Consider the following 20,095-nt stretch of genomic DNA (forward strand, 5'->3'; position numbering starts at 1 on the left):
TAAATGACCATATTCCATAATCCTCTCCAGACAGTGCGGCACTTCAACACCCACTCACTGCCCTCAAACTCCGTCACATATTTCCGTAAGAGGGCTTTAATTTTGCCCACGCAATTGTGGACTCACGCACTGAATCTTATTTTTAATGTAATAATCTTGTTATGTTTTGTCCGAAGATTAATTTGGAACTGCCAGAGTTAGTTTTCTGCTAATGTTCACCTGAGGGGGAAATATGACTGAAAACATCCCCTTGGGCGGCAAGGTCTGGTGACACCAATAACTGTAAACTGTGTAGCTGTCACAATGACTGGCAATGTATCAGTGAACTGCTGCACCCTTCGTACAATGTTTATAACTTTGGCGAAATTTAAGATATGCCTCTCTCTCTCTCTCTCTCTCTCTCTCTCTCTCTCTCTATATATATATATATATATATATATATATATATATATAAAATGTGGACAAACTTGATTAAACACTCAAATACAGCAAGCTGTAAGTGTCAATTGCAAGAAACATTTTTATCAAATATTATTTTGAATAAAAAAAATTATTTATGTATTATTTACTCACTAATCAATGAACTGCTAAAATTAACTAAAAGCAACACAGTAACATTTAGAACATTTAGAAAACGTTTAATTCATTAAAAATTAGTGTAATGTCAGAGGTTTTAATGCTTTGTTGTCAGATAAATATTACTCATTCATGCAGTCTGTATCTTGACCAATCACAACAGCAGCTTTGGTCAGTACCAAACATAGGCCTAATAATGGGGCTTTTTTATTTTTATTTCTACTTTCTTTCTAGAGCAGCAGTCTCAAAATAGTCTTTTAAAAGTTTTTCCTAAAATGATGGCCTGCAAATCCATTTTATTTTAGGTTGCAATGAAAACGAAGTTTCAATAGTGTTTTCTTCCTTATTGTGATGTACTGTGTACGAGTGAACCGGTTTGTTTTTTGTTGTCATCTTAGCTATATAGTCGCATATTTACAGTTTAGGCCTGTATAATTACTATTACCAATAGACAAAATCAAGTCACACCCTAAAATTTTTCTTGTTCGAGAAGCCATGCTTGAATCTGTCAAAAAATAAAGTTTGGTAACGCATGTCTTCACTGCGTGCAACAGAGATTGTTATTTTTCTTCCATGCCTTAGGCTTTTATCATACACTGGTGACATACATGGCTATAAATGTTTAATACTGTTTAAAAACAGCCATACACTTTAAATATTCTCAATCAGTGATCTCTACTACTACGTTTTGTTTTGTTTTTGTTTGTTTTTTTAAATCCCTGCACAGAGGTTAAGCTTTATTAAAGTTGGTGTAATCCTGTTAGTCATGAGAATATCCTAAAGGTTACTAGAACATGTCCTTACATTAAGACATATGAAGATCCTAAACAATTGTGACCAAAATATCTAACCTGGCTATTTTTGTGTGTAACTTTGACAAAAAAAGCACCCAAACTCATACACATTTGTTGTGCTGTCATTATGGGGACTTTCCATTGACTTATATTGTTTATATTCTGAACTGAATGGTAATAGTGGGAGACCAGGGATGGTAGTAACACTTTATGTTTGAGCACCAGTAACTCAGTGGTTGTGTGTGCTAGATCTCTCAAACTTTGATACGCAGTAGCAACATTTGTCTACTACAAATTAAACTCACTTGGACGTGTACTAGACAATCACAGATTATGTGAGTAATGTCAAATGCAAAGAGTTCGGTTGTTGCGACCTACCCCACTACACTAGGGGATAGATGTAACAACAAGAACTTTATTGAATAACAATCACTGAGGAATCACTTTTAAATAAAGTGAAACATTTTAAGTTACAAAAAACATTGTATATCCTTTTGTTTTTTAAATTAGCACAAAAACAACTGCTGTGAGTGTTCATGTAGTGTACTATGTTCCGGTCACATGCATATCAATTCTAAAAATGTGCACAAAAAAAGTGTATGTAATGTTTTTATCTGATAAGACGACGTGCATAAACTACAATGAAAACATATTTACCAAATAAATCTCTTGATGCGTGACAAACACACACAACACACACACACATTTTCTAAGCTATGTATATTTTTTTCCAATTAAGGACATACCCAAAGGGAGGTTATGTCACATTTACGCCACTTTGAGAGACAATTTTATCCACAAACTAGGCTATAGCTAAGAATGTACACACAAATAATTAGTTGTTTACACACAAACTGCTTAAAATAATTATTTATATAATAAACAATGCATTTAGATGTTTTAATAGACTAACAATGTGCAAAGTACTTGGGAACTACTGGGCCTCAAAGAAGGTAATGCACTGCATTTGAAAACAGTATAAAATGGCTAATATTCAATTTTCTTTGGCAAAAACCTCATGTGACTGGGGCAGAACAGAGGATGTGATTGATAACTGGACTCACTGGAATCATTATAAGGGGTTGGTTGTAACATTTTTGATGAACTCTTATAAATATCCCCACCCCAAACAGCCATAACTGTTTAATATGTGGGGTTGAAGTAAGCATGAATGCAAAGCATCAAATTAAACTTGAGAAACAGCTACTTTAGGTTATGAAAGTCAAATAATTCAATAATACATTCATTGGTAGGCAAAAAAAATTTATCTTGATCGAAAAAATGCTACTTTCCTTTTTTTTTGGTCATAAAATCTATAATGTTGGTCACAGTCACATGCATTTCTCCCATGAGCACAAAAATGTGATGGGAGTTGTAACTGTCAAAGAACATGTTTTTTGTTGAGATCAGTATTGTTTTTGTGATATTCAGAAGCCGATATTTATAATGCCCTTTGAGGCGTTTAAAGTTAGGGGTTCTTTAAGTAAGATTTACGTAGAAAATGTAATGTGTCACATGACCCGGTTCAGTTTGGACCGGGTCTGCGCTTTGGGTCAGAACGAACATTAATCCAGAGAAACGACATGTAGTCTGAATCTTTTTTTCTTAATAATAATTGTTAACACAGTAATTTACCTTTATATATATTTATAATGTTTATAATGTTGTTTTATATTACTTTACATGCACAATGTGATGTGCTATTCAAGATGTTGATTGGATTTGTCGTATTTCTGCTGCGACATTTACTTGTATATCATTGGACAATGGCACGAGAGACTTGTAAAGGACTGAGAAATGCATATTTTGAATATGTTTTTATTTCTTGTAGTTTTCATGGTGTCTATGATGTCTACTGAAAAGAGAGAGAGAGAGAGAGAGAGAGAGAGAGAGAGAGAGAGAGAGAGAGAGAGAGAGAGAGAGAGAGAGAGAGAGAGAGAGAGAGAGAGAGAGAGAGAGAGAGAGATACAAAAATAAACAACAAAATACATCTGTATGAGGCGTGGCCTTTATTTCGTCAGACCAGTGCAGCTATAGGGTGAATGATACTGATGACATCACCATATATCATTTGTGACTTGTTAAACTGACAGTGTTACAACTGACCCTGTGTTACAATCCCTGGTCTCCCATATCCATCCCCTAACTCTAAACCCTCACAGAAAACAATGTGAACTTTTACATTTTCATTAAGACATTGTTTGCTATATTCATTAAGTTGTTTTTCTCACTAAAGGTGTTAGCTAGTCCCCACAATGTAGCTGAATTCATGTTTTACTATCCCCGTGGGCACATTTGTTCCCCCCAATATAGGCAAAACCTGACACACACACACACACACACACACACAAACGCACACACACATTTTCTTAGCTATGTATATTTTTTCCCAATTAAGGACATACCCAAAGGGAGGTTGTCACATTTACCTCATTTTGGGGACAATTTTATCCACAAGTTATGGCCAAGTATGTACACACACAGCACAATTAGTTGGATACACACACACACACAGCTAATTATACATATAATAAACTATGCCTTTAGAAAGTTTTAATAGACTAACATAAAGTGTAAAGTAGGCTACTTGGGAACTACTGGGCCTCAAAGAAGGTAATGCACTACATTTGAATACAGTATAAAATGGCCAATATTCAATGATCTTTACTGACATGTCAAAACTTTGGTGAATACTTCTGACTCTTGGTTGCTTCATGCAGAAGATATTCTATTTTCTGATATTGCACTGTGAACTGTTAAAATGTTCACATTATTCTGATTTTTTTTTTCTTCCATGCAATTAATTTGTCACACATATAATAAGTAATTTTATGAGATTTCCTATTTTTAACTTAATTTTCTTCCTCTGTGATTAAATTCAAAGTGGCTGAAACAGTGTAATGAACTGCAGGTATATTGAATTTAATTAAAGATTTAGTGCAGCACTCAAACATAACTTTTCAAGTAGTGGGTACAAATAGTCTAGAGTTTGAGCAACAAAAGCTTAGAATAGCAAGCACAATAACAACTCATTTTGAAGCTACCTATTACCCACATGAGTTCTTTCTTTATTTAAATATAAATCGATAAAAATGAACGGACATGCAAAACACTTGACAGTGATGCTGCTCTTTCCACACAGGAACATGACAGCATGATAAATGCATAACCATCACCGCCTACCTGAGGAAGAGCGTCTCTCCTTGTCTGATGGTGATATTGTCCATCTGTTTGTTATCGGATTGGGATTCTCCTTGACTGCGGACAGGCAGACCTGCGGGGAGAAGAAACAGCAGTCTGAGACTCATCACCACACACCTCCTCCAGGACGCCACAGCCATCTTCATCTGCGGAGTTGTCGGAGTGTAAATCCGTTCACAGTAGTCCAAAAGAGAAACGCGTTAGTTAACGTTAGCCATAACAGTTTATCTGTTAATCCAGATTTCCTCCTCAGGTAGACAACAAAATCCCTCGCGGATTTAGTACAGAGCGCTTATCGATGACCGCGCCGTGCCGTCGCCATTGAAAAGGGGGTAAAATAAAAGAACGTATTTATGAAATGTACACTTTAGTGGTGACCTCAATCGTTCTGGTTTCTTAAATCCTATTGCCTTTAATATCCGCACTGAAAATCCATCTTTTTTTCCCTCAGTTGACACGCTGTCTCAAACTTTAAGAAGTGGAAGCTGGAGAGCTGAGAGCGAATGAGCGTGCCAAAATGTCACTCCAGCTGTGCCTGAATAGATATGTGTTTGTGGTTCCTCAATGCAGTACAGTATGAATATACACAGTCTTCTAAAAAAAAAAAAAGTCTTCCTCTAGTGGGGCAGTTGCTCGGTTTTCTTTCCGAGCCTACTGGATTAACCGCCGAAGGGGGCTGCGAATCGCACGCACAAGTTGGTAAAAGCGCGCGCTGTTGTCATAGCAGCAGCGGACGAGTCCTCACTGGACAAGGGCCATTCAGCACAGTGCAAAAAACAGCACACAAACAGTGCACAAATCAGAGGCTATTGTATGCAGTAATACAATGCATGAGCGACATTCATTGATTTCAGCCTCTGCCATTCAGCACAAGCATTAAAGTAGCTCTCCCGAAAAAGACAATTGAGCTTTCTTGTACAAATCACAAACCAAATAACCTATATTTTGAGAACTGAAGGGAATGATGTCTAGACAGAACATTACAGGAAATGACAGGGCGTCACGAACACGTACAAACACATATTTTGTTTTTAAATGCATGGTGCACGTGTGCATGGTTAACAACTAAAACAGTAGCCTACATATATTTTGTGTGTAGCCTGTCATCCTGAGACATACAGTAGCCTATATGATGATAATTCCCACTAAACATTGCACGTCGGATAGACGTGCAGATCACGTCTATATTGGGTCTGTCGGTTCATGACCAATTCTTGACATCTATTCGACGTCAAAACTAGGTCCACTATTTGGGCGTTCAACCATGACCCAACTTGGACGTCATGTTGACGTTCAACATTTGACCGTTGAGCTGGGTCATATTTTTGAACCTCATTTGGACGTCTATTACAGGCGCAGGAAATTTACATGATTAATATGCAATATTGTTTTTATTTACAAATATCAACATTGCTGTTATCAGCATGATTAATACATATGAATACAGATTATTTATAATTATTTAAGATAATTGTCCTCCACCCTTTTGAAACATGGGACTACAGTTGTATAGTTGTATAGAAACGACGTCTAAAATTAGTCTAAATTTGATGTTGAAAAGACGTCCATAAACGACCACATTTGGTCCCACGGACGTCAACATTAGACGTGCAGTAGACGTCGAGTAAAGACGTCGCCTGGCGTTACAAAACAACCCCTTCATTGGAACGAAATTGGACGTCCATAAATTACATAGAAAAGACGTCACTCTGACGTCACATTGCGCAGTGGGTTAATGTAAAAACAACAAAGACAGTAGCCTATATTTTAAATACTTGTTTAATGGAATCTTTTTATGAATGAAGGCCAGTATCACTGATACCAATACAGCTACATGATGTCTCAATGAAATAGTTTTTTTTTTAACATTAATTATAGCCATTCAACATTACAGTGTAAATGAATCGATTTTGATTTATTAGGCTTCAAAAAATATAACAACTTTTGATTTAAGTGAACTTAAAACAATCCTCACATAAACCCATAATAAATGACATATTTACCTACACTATATGTGAAATATACAGAAATTGTTTAACGTTATCAAACAGTCTTCACTGCATGAATTATCAAATAAATATCTATTAATCCTTAATAAAGATACAAAAGTTCTTTAGTCAAGAGCAGCGAGTCATTTTCTCTGTTCCCTTTGTTCTTTGATTAAAATGAATGACAGACAGCATTAGTGGCTGCTGTGCGCGTGTCTTGTGTGTCACATAAACAGGACATTCATAGATGTTCTCTTTTGACTTCATGACTTGTCGTGCTTTAATGGTTTAAATGAATAAGATAATTTGCATGAATAAGAGCGTGATCATATAATAATGCTACTTGCCGATCATTAGGTAGCCTATGTCCTATCTGTAATACAGAAAATATACATAATATTTTTTCTGTTTTATCCACATCTGTCTGCTGCACACACACACACACACACACACACACACACACACACACACACACACACACACACACACACACACACACACACACACACACACACACACACACACACACACACATATTAGTGCTGTCAATTGATTTAAGAAAATAAAACTAATCGCACATTATTCTGTAATTAATTACAATTAAATCGCACCTAACCTTAAAGTTTTTAATATCTTGTTTTATTGTAATACTTTCACACTGAATTTCCAAAAGAATGTAGAAACAACATAAAGATGGTATATTTTAAATATTTGTTTAATGGAATCTTTTTATTAAGCACTATGAATGAAGGCCAGTATCACAGCACAAAAAAAGTTATTACTTTTGTTGTTTTGATCCATGTAACCTTGTAAACAGTGCTTTAAGATTTTCAGGTAGGTCTGCAGGGCTGGAGTGGGGCCCATTTCCAATAATAATAATGCCATTAAAGCCCCACAAGGAGAGATGTCATGTGTCTCTTCTTACAGCACAGCAGAATTCTCACGATCCCCCCAATGGCTACTCCGGGCTTGGGTCTAACAGGTAGGCTGAATATACAGAAATTGAATAATCACTGCAGTCTTCACTGCGTAAATTATACATTTAATATAGTACTCCTTAGCCACAAAAGTTATCCGGTCAAGAGCAGTGAGTGATTTTCTCTTTGTCTTTTGTTCTTCTTTTTTAACATTAATGACAGGTTTATTGGGCTGCTGTCCAGAGCCGGCCCGAGCCTTTTGGGGGCCCTAAGCAGTATTTGATTTGGGGGCCCCCTCCCACTGCGCAAAGTCACCTGTGCTTGACGATTATTGACAAAAATGTCACGCAATAATGATACATTAAAAATGAATACAATGAGGTTATGTATTAATACAAAATAAATACTTAATAAAAAATAGATGTCTACTTAAAAAAGTTTTAACTTTTACTTTACTCTTTTACTAACTCTTTGAAACTTCTTAAAACAAACGGTCTCAAAACATATAAAATAAATTATCTGCTAAAATAATGACAAAACTGAGAAATCAGAAACATAATAAGAGCAAGGGTTCAACAATGACAATTATTGTTGAAAACTGTAAAAATAGTATTATTTCGCAACTGTCTCAATACAGTGTAACTGTCCTCAAAATCTTTTTTATTATTATTATTGTAACAGAATTTGTTGGATTGTAAATGACAGGATCCAACAAAGTCTGTTACTATAATACCGGTAATGATGTACTGGCGCTCGTTGTGTGTATGCAATCTATTTTTCCCCTCGGGACTTGCCGTAGATAGGAATGGGTCGTGGGCACTTAGTACTGGAGTGTCGCGGGTTTTTGGAGTTATTGATCTGATGTGTGGTATAATAAAGTGGAGAAGAGTTCAAACTGCTACCCTTACACCTAGAAGGTTAAGTTCCCCTGCGTCTATTTTCTCCAATTTAAACCAATACCGTGACTATGCGCAGTTGCGCACGACTTGTCTATTCACTCGCGAGGTGTCTAGATTATGCGCATGACTTAAACGCTGGCAGACACAGCAGCAGTTGTTGGCAGGTATATTGATCCTGAAATCAGAATTTTCTTGTCTTGAATTATTCATTCATTCATTCATTCATTCATTCATTCATTCATTCATTTATAATGTCACTTCTTGTTTAAGTCATCTAAAAAAAAATTAAACTCGATTGGGGGGCCCCAAGCAGCCGCTTAGTTCGCTTATGCCTCGGGCCGGCCCTGCTGCTGTCACTTTAAGATCTGACGCACAAGACACGGATTGGACACACATCCTATTTATGTGCATTTAACATTTTTCAACTGTGCTTACAAGGATACTCGACAAAACGGGAATTTTGACAGTTTTGTGTTTTTGTCCGTTCAAGCACGAAAGAGAACTCAATGCTGCACTTGCGTGTTTTGGTGTTTAAGCCACTTCACAGACAGCAGAAAATAAAACGGATGCTGTGCTAACTGTTAAATTTTTTTAACACGTTAAACTAAAAAATATATATATATATTTCGCAAAATGAATGCGTTAATTTTGACAGCCATACTCAGTGATTTCTGCCACAACATTTTAACTGAAACCCCTTCACATCCTTTACCTACAATAATCACACAACTCATTTTTTGGATTTTGGCTTAAACCATTTGAATGGACATAATGATTCTGCACAAATTAAATGGCCAGTATGTATTTCATAAACGATCTCAGACACCAGCTGCTACCATCAGCCTTGCTACCATAAATAATCTGTTCACACGAACGTGCTTATTTGATAACAAGCCTTACCTCCTGAAGGGCAAAAAACGTCCAGGGTATTTTTAAGAGGAGCAATTCAAGAAACACAACATGTTACCCTGTCAGACAGACAGACCCTTACTGCCAAATGTGGCAATGTGTCCTCATAGATCATCTCAGATCACTCACACATTCAACACGAGACAGTGGCCTAAAAAAACTGCATGCTAGAACTTTAGTTGTGGGTTTCTGAGCAGAAATGAGGGCATTCATAGATGAAAATATATTTCACTGTCATATAAATAATGAGCAAAGCAGTGTGTTATAACAGACCCTACAATGAAGCCCTCATACACAGGGCATTTGTGGATGACATTTTTTTCTGCAGTGCTATAAGGATTGAGTCGTCATGAAGCAAAAGCAAGAACTGTCATATATCGCCTTTCAATAGATTATGCAACTTACCTATTCAAAGGTTTCTTTTGTTTATTATTTATCGATGCTCTTACTTGCTGATTGGCTTGCTGAATGAATTAGCAGATAGATAGACAGAGACAGACAGACTAACGGACTGAATCTGAATTGAAGCATTAGTATGTATCTGACAGACTCCTTGGCTGGTTCTACACACTGCGCTCCAGATGGTCTCCTTCTTCTTTTAAGATTTAAGTTGGCCCACCAGGGGACTGTGATAATAAGGTCTCATTGTAGAACTTCAGAAAGATCATCAGCATGTAACTGTATCTGTTACGTGTGTGAGAGATGTTAATATGTATCAGCTGGGCAAAACGTGTCATAGTAATATTAACTTGGTAAAACATCACCATGAATGCTTTCAGAAATAATTCAACAAATCATAAAATAAGGGTGAAATGCTTTTTTTTTTTGCATTTATTTTCCATTACAAATTACTTTATTGCCACAACAATTAAATAATTGCCCAATTTTTCCTCTCATGTTTGAACTAGATATTGTATAACATATTAGTAGTATAATTGGCATGCATTTTAAATGTTGCACCTGCATCTGTTTCTGACCAATAGAAATTATTTTTATTTTAGATAGATTTAGATCTATTTTTTTTTTTTTTTACATCAGTGCCACATTGAGCAAAATAAAATGTTTGAACAGCTGCTGTTTCTGCTGGTCTCAAACTAAAAGCTAGCAACTATTTGTGGCTGCTGATCTGAATGTTATAGGTACAGCTCTCGTGTTGATTTTGATATTTGTATCGTAATGGATTTAAATGAGTTTGCTGTCTTTGTTACACCTTTCAAGATTTCCCTTTTGATTTTCCCTATAAGTTTCAATAGGAATTCTCTGGATGAGATGATCACACAATTATTCCAAAATAATTCTAATATGATGATTTGGTGCTCCAGAAATATTTATTATTATTATAAATGTTGAAAACAATACTTAATATTTTGTGGAAACCTGAATGATACTTTTTTCAGGATTATTTGATAACAAGAAAGTTAAAAATAATTTAGAAAGAAGTTAGAAACCTTCAAACAATATATTGAATATACCATTATTTATTTCATGTATAAAAAATCTGAAATATTCTAAATTAAATTTGATTATTTACTACTTATGGTTATGTAGAATGTGTGTCATTCCAAGTGTCTCATTATAATTACCTGAAGTAATTTCATGTGTGGATTGAATTAACATACAATTATATAATTAACTTTGGTTTCTAATGTTCTAATTCATATTAACTCAAAAAAATTGTTTTGATGCTTCATGTTAAATTGACTTAAAACTCAATGTTTTCATTTTAAAATAACGTTTTATTCATGTTGCGCGATCAAAAATATGCTTGAGTCTAACACTATAACATTCACAAGTATTGGGCTGGTAAGATGTATGATTATTATTATAAGGCTAAATTTGTTTGATAAAAAAATACAGTACAAACAGTAACATTGTGAAATATTATTATGATTTAAATTTGAATATCTTTTCAAATTCCTGTGATGGCAAAGCTGAATTTTCAGCATCATTACTATTATCAATGTTAAAACAGTTGTGCTGCTTAATATTTTTGTAAAAACCATGATGCATGTATATAAATATATATAAATAAATTACAGTCCGAAGGTTTTCTCAACAGGGAAATTTTGCCACTATAAGTTATATGTCTGTATAAACTAAAGCTGTAAAACCTCAGTCAGTAAGACATCATAAGCTCAACTAAACTCTGCCCTGCTGGCAATGTTGACTTCAGTGCATTGGCACGGCACTTCAATAACATTTGTGGGACGACAGCTCAATTCCCAGTTTGTGGGCTCCCAGCTGATTTGGTGCAATGCTGCTGGCTATGTAATATCGTGTCACTATGAAAGCTCAGTTATATATCATAGAGGGCCTTTTGTGATTTTCAGTGTTTTGCTTTAGCCTGCTAAACACAACCCACTTAGGCATTCAAAACACCTAGCCATGATTGCCTGGGTTAAGAGTACTTCTGAAAAACAATAATCAAGTTGAAATGCTGCTTTGAGAGAGATAATGTGTGTCCTCACATATCTGTGAAAACAGTGTTTATGGTTTAAGTGAGAGCTCCAAGTGGCTTGCGACTGGAATGTAATGGTACACCTCTGTGCAAGTGTGTTTTTGCACGGGTGCACATTCAGGATAGTGCACTAAATCAGTATCTTTCTTCATCTAACACATAGTGACACGTTGGGATGAGTGATCGGTCAGATCTCTATACACCGGAACTGAAGAATCTGGGCTGAGAGAGAGAGGAAAAAAGCTGGTAGCCGAGAGCAATTCGACTCTTTGGGGTGGAAGTGACCATTATTTTCCAATACAGAGATTGATGTCGCTTGAACTCCGCTTTGTCTTACACTAGTAATGGTTTTCTGTCTTTGCCTTGCCATTTAACAGCGTTTTCCTCTAACTTGTTCTATATTGGAGTGTCATTGGGAAGCTCCCAAGTCTCCAAAGGAAGAGAAAGAGGTTTTACTTTTTATTGTTGTTGCGGTTTATTTCTATATTTGGAATGCCAATCGAACTGAAGAAATAAATGAATAAATGGCAACAAATTAAATGTGCATGCAAAACTAAGATTTAAATAATTCAAAACATTATATAGGGTTACATTACAGATAATTTTTTATATATATATATATATATATATAATTTTAAATATTTTTGAAAGAAGATCAAAAATGAATGCGTGAAAACAGTAATATTGTGAAATACTACTTAATACTTTAAGGAAACCATGATTCATTTTTTCAAGCTTCTTTGAATAATTACCTTATTGAAATGGATTTTTTGTAACATTATTAATGTCCATTTGTCTCGATTTAATGTATATACTGTCTGTATATCATACGTTTGTGTGTGTGTGTGTGTGTGTGTGTGTGTGTGTGTGTGTGTGTGTGTGTGTGTGTGTGTGTGTGTGTGTGTGTGTGTGTGTGTGTGTGTGTGTGTGTGTGTGTGTTTATATATATACATGTATATATATATATATATATATATATATATATATATATATATATATATACTGCATGTACATTCAAATAAAAATGCCTTGCACTGATCAAAAGTGATGGACAGTCATTTATAATATTATATGTATTATTCATTTTTTTAATAATACTTTTGGTTATGTATAATGTGTGTCATTCCAACGTGCCACTGTAATTTAATTTTAGCATTTCAAAGTAATTTTTGGGATTGAATTAACCCATAAATATAGACGTTTCTTTCATTAAGATCAGGTCCCCTGATAAAATACTGTATCGTCAGCATTGGTCCTCATCCAGCCAACTAAATCTAAATGTGTGATAAAATCAGGTTACTATAACTAAACTCCATTCTTTTCTGATCTTTTTACCCTGTATGCTACAGGACTGACATCTCGTATGTCTGATTTTATACATTTCCTGCAGAAGATCAGGCTTGCATCAATGCAAGCATCAGTTTGTTTTGACACAGATACACTTTGCCTGACAAACTGTTTACAGTGTGCAGTAATTATAGCAACATATGCATATATAATGCGCTGGGCATTTAAAACAAAAAGTAATAAAGTACACAAAACCTTGACCGTGTCATCCTGCTACGGGGTTTTAATTCACAGCAGTCCAGCAAGTATTCTGTTATAAAACCACATCACGATTTTATGATGGTGCAGTAACAACATACAACTATAACAACTCAGCAATTAAGGGGTATTTTCAAGGACAAGTAAGTTTATTGTATGGATAGAAGAGCAAGACATAAGTGTTTACCTCAAAGAATGTGCTAGCATGTTTAGAAAAGGACAGGACTGCAGTACAGGTAAGCAGTGACTGTTATAATTAGTGTAATAATATGAGCATTCGAAGAAACCACTAAAGCAGCTCTCTGAATCTCTCGTTCAAGAACAGAGGTTTGGGTTCATTAAAACAAATCCGCCTGAAATGTTTTGAAATGGTTCATGCTCCAGTCAAATCCTGTTGTGAAAAACTGATAAGGGAATTGTGTGTATCACAAGATCTTTAATAAAGTCTAAGAGGCAGGGGAGAAGTTTAGTAGCGGCTATTATGAAAAATAAAATCAGATTAATGGGAATTATAGGCGTAGGGAAGCATTTGTATTATAATTTACCAACACTCTGAAGAGGCGCAGAGTCGCAGACTTCCAGAAAATAACTCCGGTGTAATAGAAAATAAAAGCGCATCCTTCTTCCTTCTGAAAATAATAAAATTAAATAAAATGTAAAGTAGGTAGAATAAAAAAGGGGAAGTTTACTAGTGTCTATTATGAAAGTAGAGAAGCATTTGTATGATGATCTACCTACACTTTGAAGAGGTGCAGACTGCAGACGTGCAGAAATAAAGTAATAGAAAATAAAAGTGCATTTTTTTTACTCCTTTCATGGAGGAATTCCAAAATTAAAATAAAATAATTAAAGTTTTTTTTTAATCCCTGGGATTTATCCTTTTGATTAATATTAAAAATAATTTGAGAAGTATTTTTTATTATTTGCGCCTAAAAATGGACATCGTACATCAAAGGGTTATAATCAGGTCTGCAACCAACACATAAATGTTTGCCTTGCTCAATGATAGAGGATGTGCTGCTATTGTACACCTGTGAAACCTTCAAAAGTAATTCATGTTTTATACATCAAACTGGATTTTTGGCCACTTTCATCTGTGGTGGTTTTATGAAACCCAGCATTCCATTTGCATAACATTCCAAAAGGTGTATTGCAAACCGGTTGGCGGGGATGGATTCCAAAATACCTCAAAGCATCGGTTCTGCTTGAAACAGAGGCTGTGAAAGAGTATTTGTTCTTGAAAGTCGTCTCTCAAGTATTGACGTTTAAGAGAGATAGCGCTCATTACACAGCACAGACATTTTGCAGCACTTACTCTTATCTTGTGTCAACACCTCTTACAAACAGAAGCCCATTGAAGAATTTTGCGAATCAAGCCACTTCTCATTTTCCGGTGACTGATTTAAATTCAGAGACTAAATTACCGCAAATAACTCTACACCAAGGAGCCATCTGGCTTTCCGCATAGCCATATTTAATTTACGAGCACAGATTAGCCAATCACTCTTCATACATGTTTAACTGACAGGTTAAAATTGGTTACCTGGTTACTTTGGAGTCTTGTCATTTAAAGTCTGCAGAGGTGAGAGCGTTTTGGGGAGACTCTACTGCATTTGACTAAATGTAATGTCACTCAATAAGTGTGAGATATTCAATCAGAAACGGAAATCCATATAAAAATGAATGTTTTTTTCTCAAAAATCAAAATGTCATTATTTACTCACCCTCATACGTTTCCCCATATGCTATTATTTTTTACTATGGAGAATTTATCAAGCTTCAAAAAGAACAAAATAACTAATTAAAATGTTCCATATGACTCCATACTGTATGTTGTCTATGTGTTAAATCCCGTCCTGACCATTTTGCATAAATGTCCCGCATGTTTTTTCAATGAGCCTGGGTTGCAACATATCTTTATGTGAGAAAAATCCCATCGATTATAAGTTTTGGGGGAAAGTTACTTTTAAAATTAATGCATGCTCAGTATTGCATTACACCCTAAAAAAGTTACTTATTGTGTCACTTGAAATGCAAATTCATGCCTGTACAGTATAGGGTGCAGTTAAAAAAAAAACTAAAACAGTTCAGTTGTGCAGCCATTCTGGATTGCAAACGAATATGATGCAGTACAGTGTAAAAAAAATTGCTGTCTTAAATTTTTAAATACAATAAACTTGGATGTTTAAGTCATTTTAACTTAAATTAAATGGAACGGACTTGGAACGGAAAAAAAATAGCTGAATCTGGTATTGTAACGCTCAAATCCAATGAAGACGAAGATGAGGATAAAGACAAAGATAAAGATAAATCCAAATAGACAGCCAATACGCGGAACAACGTGCAAACTCGCAACACGAACAATACCGGACACTGAACACAGGCAGGAACTTATACACAGTGATGATTAAAAAACTAAAAGACGAACAGCTGCTGATAGTGTTAGTGTCCATGGTGATGAGTGGCTGGAAATTAGAACAAAGAAACATACGATGAATGAAAACAAACAGAAAATCCAAGAAAACTGGAAAAAAAAGACTGAACATGACTGTGACATGTATAACTGCTCTTATTATTATCAATGCTACAAACAGTTGTACTGTTTAATATTTTATAGGAATCGTGATACTTTATTATGGGATGATTTTAGTATCAAAATGATTAACACGTGCAAGCACACTTATCAATGAACTTGATACATGTTGCAGAAATGTTTTATCCATGCCTTTCAACTTGTGTGTGCAAAATTCAAAATTGAATGAATGTGAAGCAATTTGTACAAATAGAGACATTTTTGTGAATACAAATGTTTTCCTTTGTATTAGTGTATCATTATTTGCACATGCAACACAGAAGATGTGCATGTGTGGATCAGGTGACGCGCGTGCATTCATTGACTCGATTCATTGAGTCGATCCTATTTGATTCATTTGGATTTTGAGACTTTCATTTCGCGGGTTTCGCCTTGCACGATCCACACACAGCTGTCTGAGAAAAGCTGCTACCACTAGATGGCAGTATTCTGCTAAAACAGACAACGGCAGCATAATCAAGCGTTCTTCCGCATTTAAGACGCTTAATGAGAGTGATATTGAAGCACCACATTTAGTACACAATAATAGGCCTACCCTATTAATAAAGCATACTTTATAGAGGCAAACATTACGTCAGATTATGAACAACACCCATAGAAAACCATTATAAAACGCTTAACGTGCAATCGCGCGTTGCATGTTCAGTAAGGTGTATTGGCTACTGAGTTTAAATATCACCGTCTTACTGCATTGACGTTAAGCTTTTTCTTTATAATATGCTCTATGGGAGGAAAACTATATAGCCTACAGACAAGAGACTACATGAACGGCGTTTCAAGTTAATACAATTTTCCTTCCTGTTAAAAAAAAGGTGAAATTTCGCAGTTGCGTTCATATTATATGCTTATTTTTATCTGACTACACATTGTGTACATAGTATACAAGCAGGAATTTGAAAATGTCTGTTTTTAAATATTAAAGACGATTTTCGCAGTACATTTGTTTTCCCTTGACCCTTTAGCCATAGGCTATAGTCTTACTATAGCACGATGAGTTTTAACAATATGCAACCATTGTATATCGACATGAAATATTAATTGAAAATCAACTGGCGTAGCGGGCCTGTAGCTGCATATTTCTACATGAGAATGCTTTGACGCGCTAACCACAGCTCATGATGCACAAGGGAACGTCTGCCAATTCCACTAACTGCGTTAAAACCACTGATCTATAATGTCATTCTATATAGATCAGTGGTTAAAACGTATAATTTGTTTTAATTCAAATTACTTTTTAAATTTAATAACAGACATTTTCAAATTCCAAAGCTCGTAGAAGGTTTCTGTAAGACTGACTTACAAGTAAAATTTGGACAATACTTCCCTTCATGTAGCCTGTATTCTGCAGAAAAATACTGTAATTCACCAAAAGGGTTTTTTCATGTTCAAAATGGTTGTAGTATGTTCAGTGACTAGACTGGCTTACTACAGGTGAAATTGCCCCAATAACTCCCTTCATGTAGCCTATTTAGTAAACAATTATTATTTTATAAAAAAATTACTGTAATTAACCAAACGGGTTTTTGGTGACTTACTACAAGTGAATAATGTAAAATTTCACCTGACTTGTCACTAGGAACGTACTACAACCTTTGGAACATGAATAGAAAAACAATTTACAGTAAATTAAACAATTGTAGGCTACTGTTCAATCGAGATATTGGCTGGACATAGTACAGTAACAGTAGGCTAAGTCAGTCTGCCCACTAGACTTCCAAGGTTATAATATAACCTTGGAAATATGTTCATTTGAATGAATGACTGGACGTTTATATTTTTTTGACTGTGAGTGGAGTTTGCAGATGGTCCCTTTATAAAATGAGGCGAATATCAAACCTAAAACTTACTTCACTGCACTCTCGGACCGGTTGCTCTCCCATTCACATGCAAAGTTAAACGCAACTGCAGAATTTTTATTTCATGTTAAGCTTTTTCTTTTTAACAGGCTCGGGAAGGAAATGTTATTAACTTGAAACGCCGTACATTGCGTTCATGTAGTCTCTTGTCTGTAGGCTATATAGTTTTCCACCCATAGAGCATATTATAAAGAAAAAGCTTAACGTCAATGCAGTAAGACGGTGATATTTAAACTCAGTAGCCAATACACCTTATTGAACATGCAACGCGCGATTGCACGTTAAGCGTTTTATAATGGTTTTCTATGGGTGTTGTTCATAATCTGACGTAATGTTTGCCTCTATAAAGTATGCTTTATTAATAGGGTAGGCCTATATTATTGTGTACTAAATTTGAATTGGAAGAACGCTTGATTATGCTGCCGTTGTCTGTTTTAGCAGAATACTGCCATCTAGTGGTAGCAGCTTTTCTCAGACAGCTGTGTGTGGATCTGGTGTGGATCGTGCAAGGCGAAACCCGCGAAATGAAAAGGCTTGTTCGACTTGAACCGGCGCTGCGCAGACCGATCGGTTGATGACATCAAAGTACCGCGAGAGCGATTCAAAAGCATAAGGAGCCGTCTGCTCTCTAATCGCTCTCGCGGTACTTTGATGTCATCAACCGATCGGTCTGTGCAGCGCCGGTTCAAGTCGAACAAGCCTAAAGTCTCAAAATCCAAATGAATCAAATAGGATCGACTCAGAAACGAGTCAATGAATGCACGCGCGTCACCTGATCCACACATGCACGTCTTCTGTGTTGCATGTGCAAATTATGATACACTAATACAAAGGAAAACATTTGTATTCACAAAAATGTCTCTATTTGTACAAATTGCTTCACATTCATTCAATTTTGAATTTTGCACACGCAAGTTGAAAGGCATGGATAAAACATTTCTGCAACATGTATCAAGTTCATTGATAAGTGTGCTTGCACGTGTTAATCATTTTGATACTATAATCATCCCATACTTTTTTTCCCAGAATTTTTTTGTTCAGGAATTTGATGAATAGAGAAAAAAAAATTATCCAATTTTTACTATTAATTTTGACCAATTTGATTAATTGTCTGTGTGCGTGCGTGTGTGTGTGCGTGTATACAGTTCTAAATGATAATTAAAAAGTTATGGTAGCCTACATATTATGAAGCAGCACATTTGCTTTGAGTTGACCTTGTTACAAGCTTGTCTATTTGTTGACTCAACTCAATCTGAGAAATGTTCTAAAATGACACAAAGTCATTTAAAGACTTAAAGGAGATCTCAAGTGCAATAAATCGCTGTGCAGACGTCTCTTACTAATGCAAAACATGATGTGCTTGCTCGCTGTCGCTCTCTGTCTAATCGCCATGGTGATCCTCCTCGGTGGGAAAAAGCATGCTAGACTGTAATGAGATGTTCCTATTGAATTCACAGCAGCTACTTAAATAGACTTGTCATATTAGATATGCCTCCAGACAAATTAGCAACCCAAGACATTTGTGCTTTCTTCACAAATACCAACCGTAATTATCCCTTTTCTTTTCAATACGCATTTGTTTGAGGTGTATGGCATTCGAAGACTTTAAAATTAACAAAATGGTTTTCCTGTGTGATGAAAGTGAAACAAAGTGACACTTGGTAATACATTTTAGAGTATTACCTGGAGAGACACTCAAATTTTCCTAAAGCTGTATTTGGATGTATGGCTATAAATTGAAGCCAAAGGATCCAATTATGCTATTTCGAACAATCCCCTGATTAGCTCAAAATGTCAACTCTTCCTTTGAAGAAATAAATAAGAAAAATTACCCATGAATATGTCTATGTTTAAGCCCTTTATTTGGCCGAAATGACTCAGTCACTGTTGCACACGACAGCCAGTATTTGAACAGACCCATTAAAAGAATAGTACACACAAAAATGACTGTTTTTCCAAACTTGTACAACTTTCTTCTGTGGAACACAAAGCATATATATATATATATATATATATATATATGCTTTGTGTTCCACAGAAGAAAGTTGTACAAGTTTGGAAAAACAGTCATTTCTGTGTGTTATATATATATATATATAATGAAAATTATAAATGTTTTTTATGGATTTAGTTTTAGTTAATCATAATAACCTGATACAATAAAAGTCAATGGGGTCCAAAAGTTGCAAAGGCAATATTTCTATTTTTAGTTTAGTTTAAAGGGATCAAAAATTAACATTCTGTCATCATTTACTCACCCTCAAGTTGTTCCAAACCTGTAAGAATTTCTTTCTTCTGCTGAAAACAAAAACAGATATTTTGAAGTTTATGGGTAACCAAATAGTTGATGGACCCCATT

The 20,095-nt window shown here is 35.3% G+C and overlaps 1 protein-coding gene across 15 annotated transcripts in view; it reads right to left on the reverse strand.

Annotated features, from left to right (window-relative positions):
- The window catches only part of ntm (neurotrimin), a 388,864-nt gene that overhangs the window by 134,332 nt on the left and 234,437 nt on the right, over positions 1-20,095 (reverse strand). For 7 of the 15 annotated variants that reach the window (XM_077242406.1, XM_077242414.1, XM_077242412.1 and 4 more), the window contains exon 2: positions 4,554-4,644. In XM_077242406.1, the coding sequence (XP_077098521.1) occupies positions 4,554-4,644 (91 nt within the window). Of the gene's footprint in view, positions 1-4,553; positions 5,318-20,095 lie in introns of those variants that run through there. The other 8 variants (XM_077242411.1, XM_077242405.1, XM_077242409.1 and 5 more) reach the window with 6 other exon arrangements.

Source organism: Siphateles boraxobius, unplaced genomic scaffold, assembly GCF_051911475.1.
Source record: "Siphateles boraxobius isolate OS27281-9 unplaced genomic scaffold, OSU_SipBor_1 25, whole genome shotgun sequence".
NCBI lineage: Eukaryota > Metazoa > Chordata > Actinopteri > Cypriniformes > Leuciscidae > Siphateles > Siphateles boraxobius.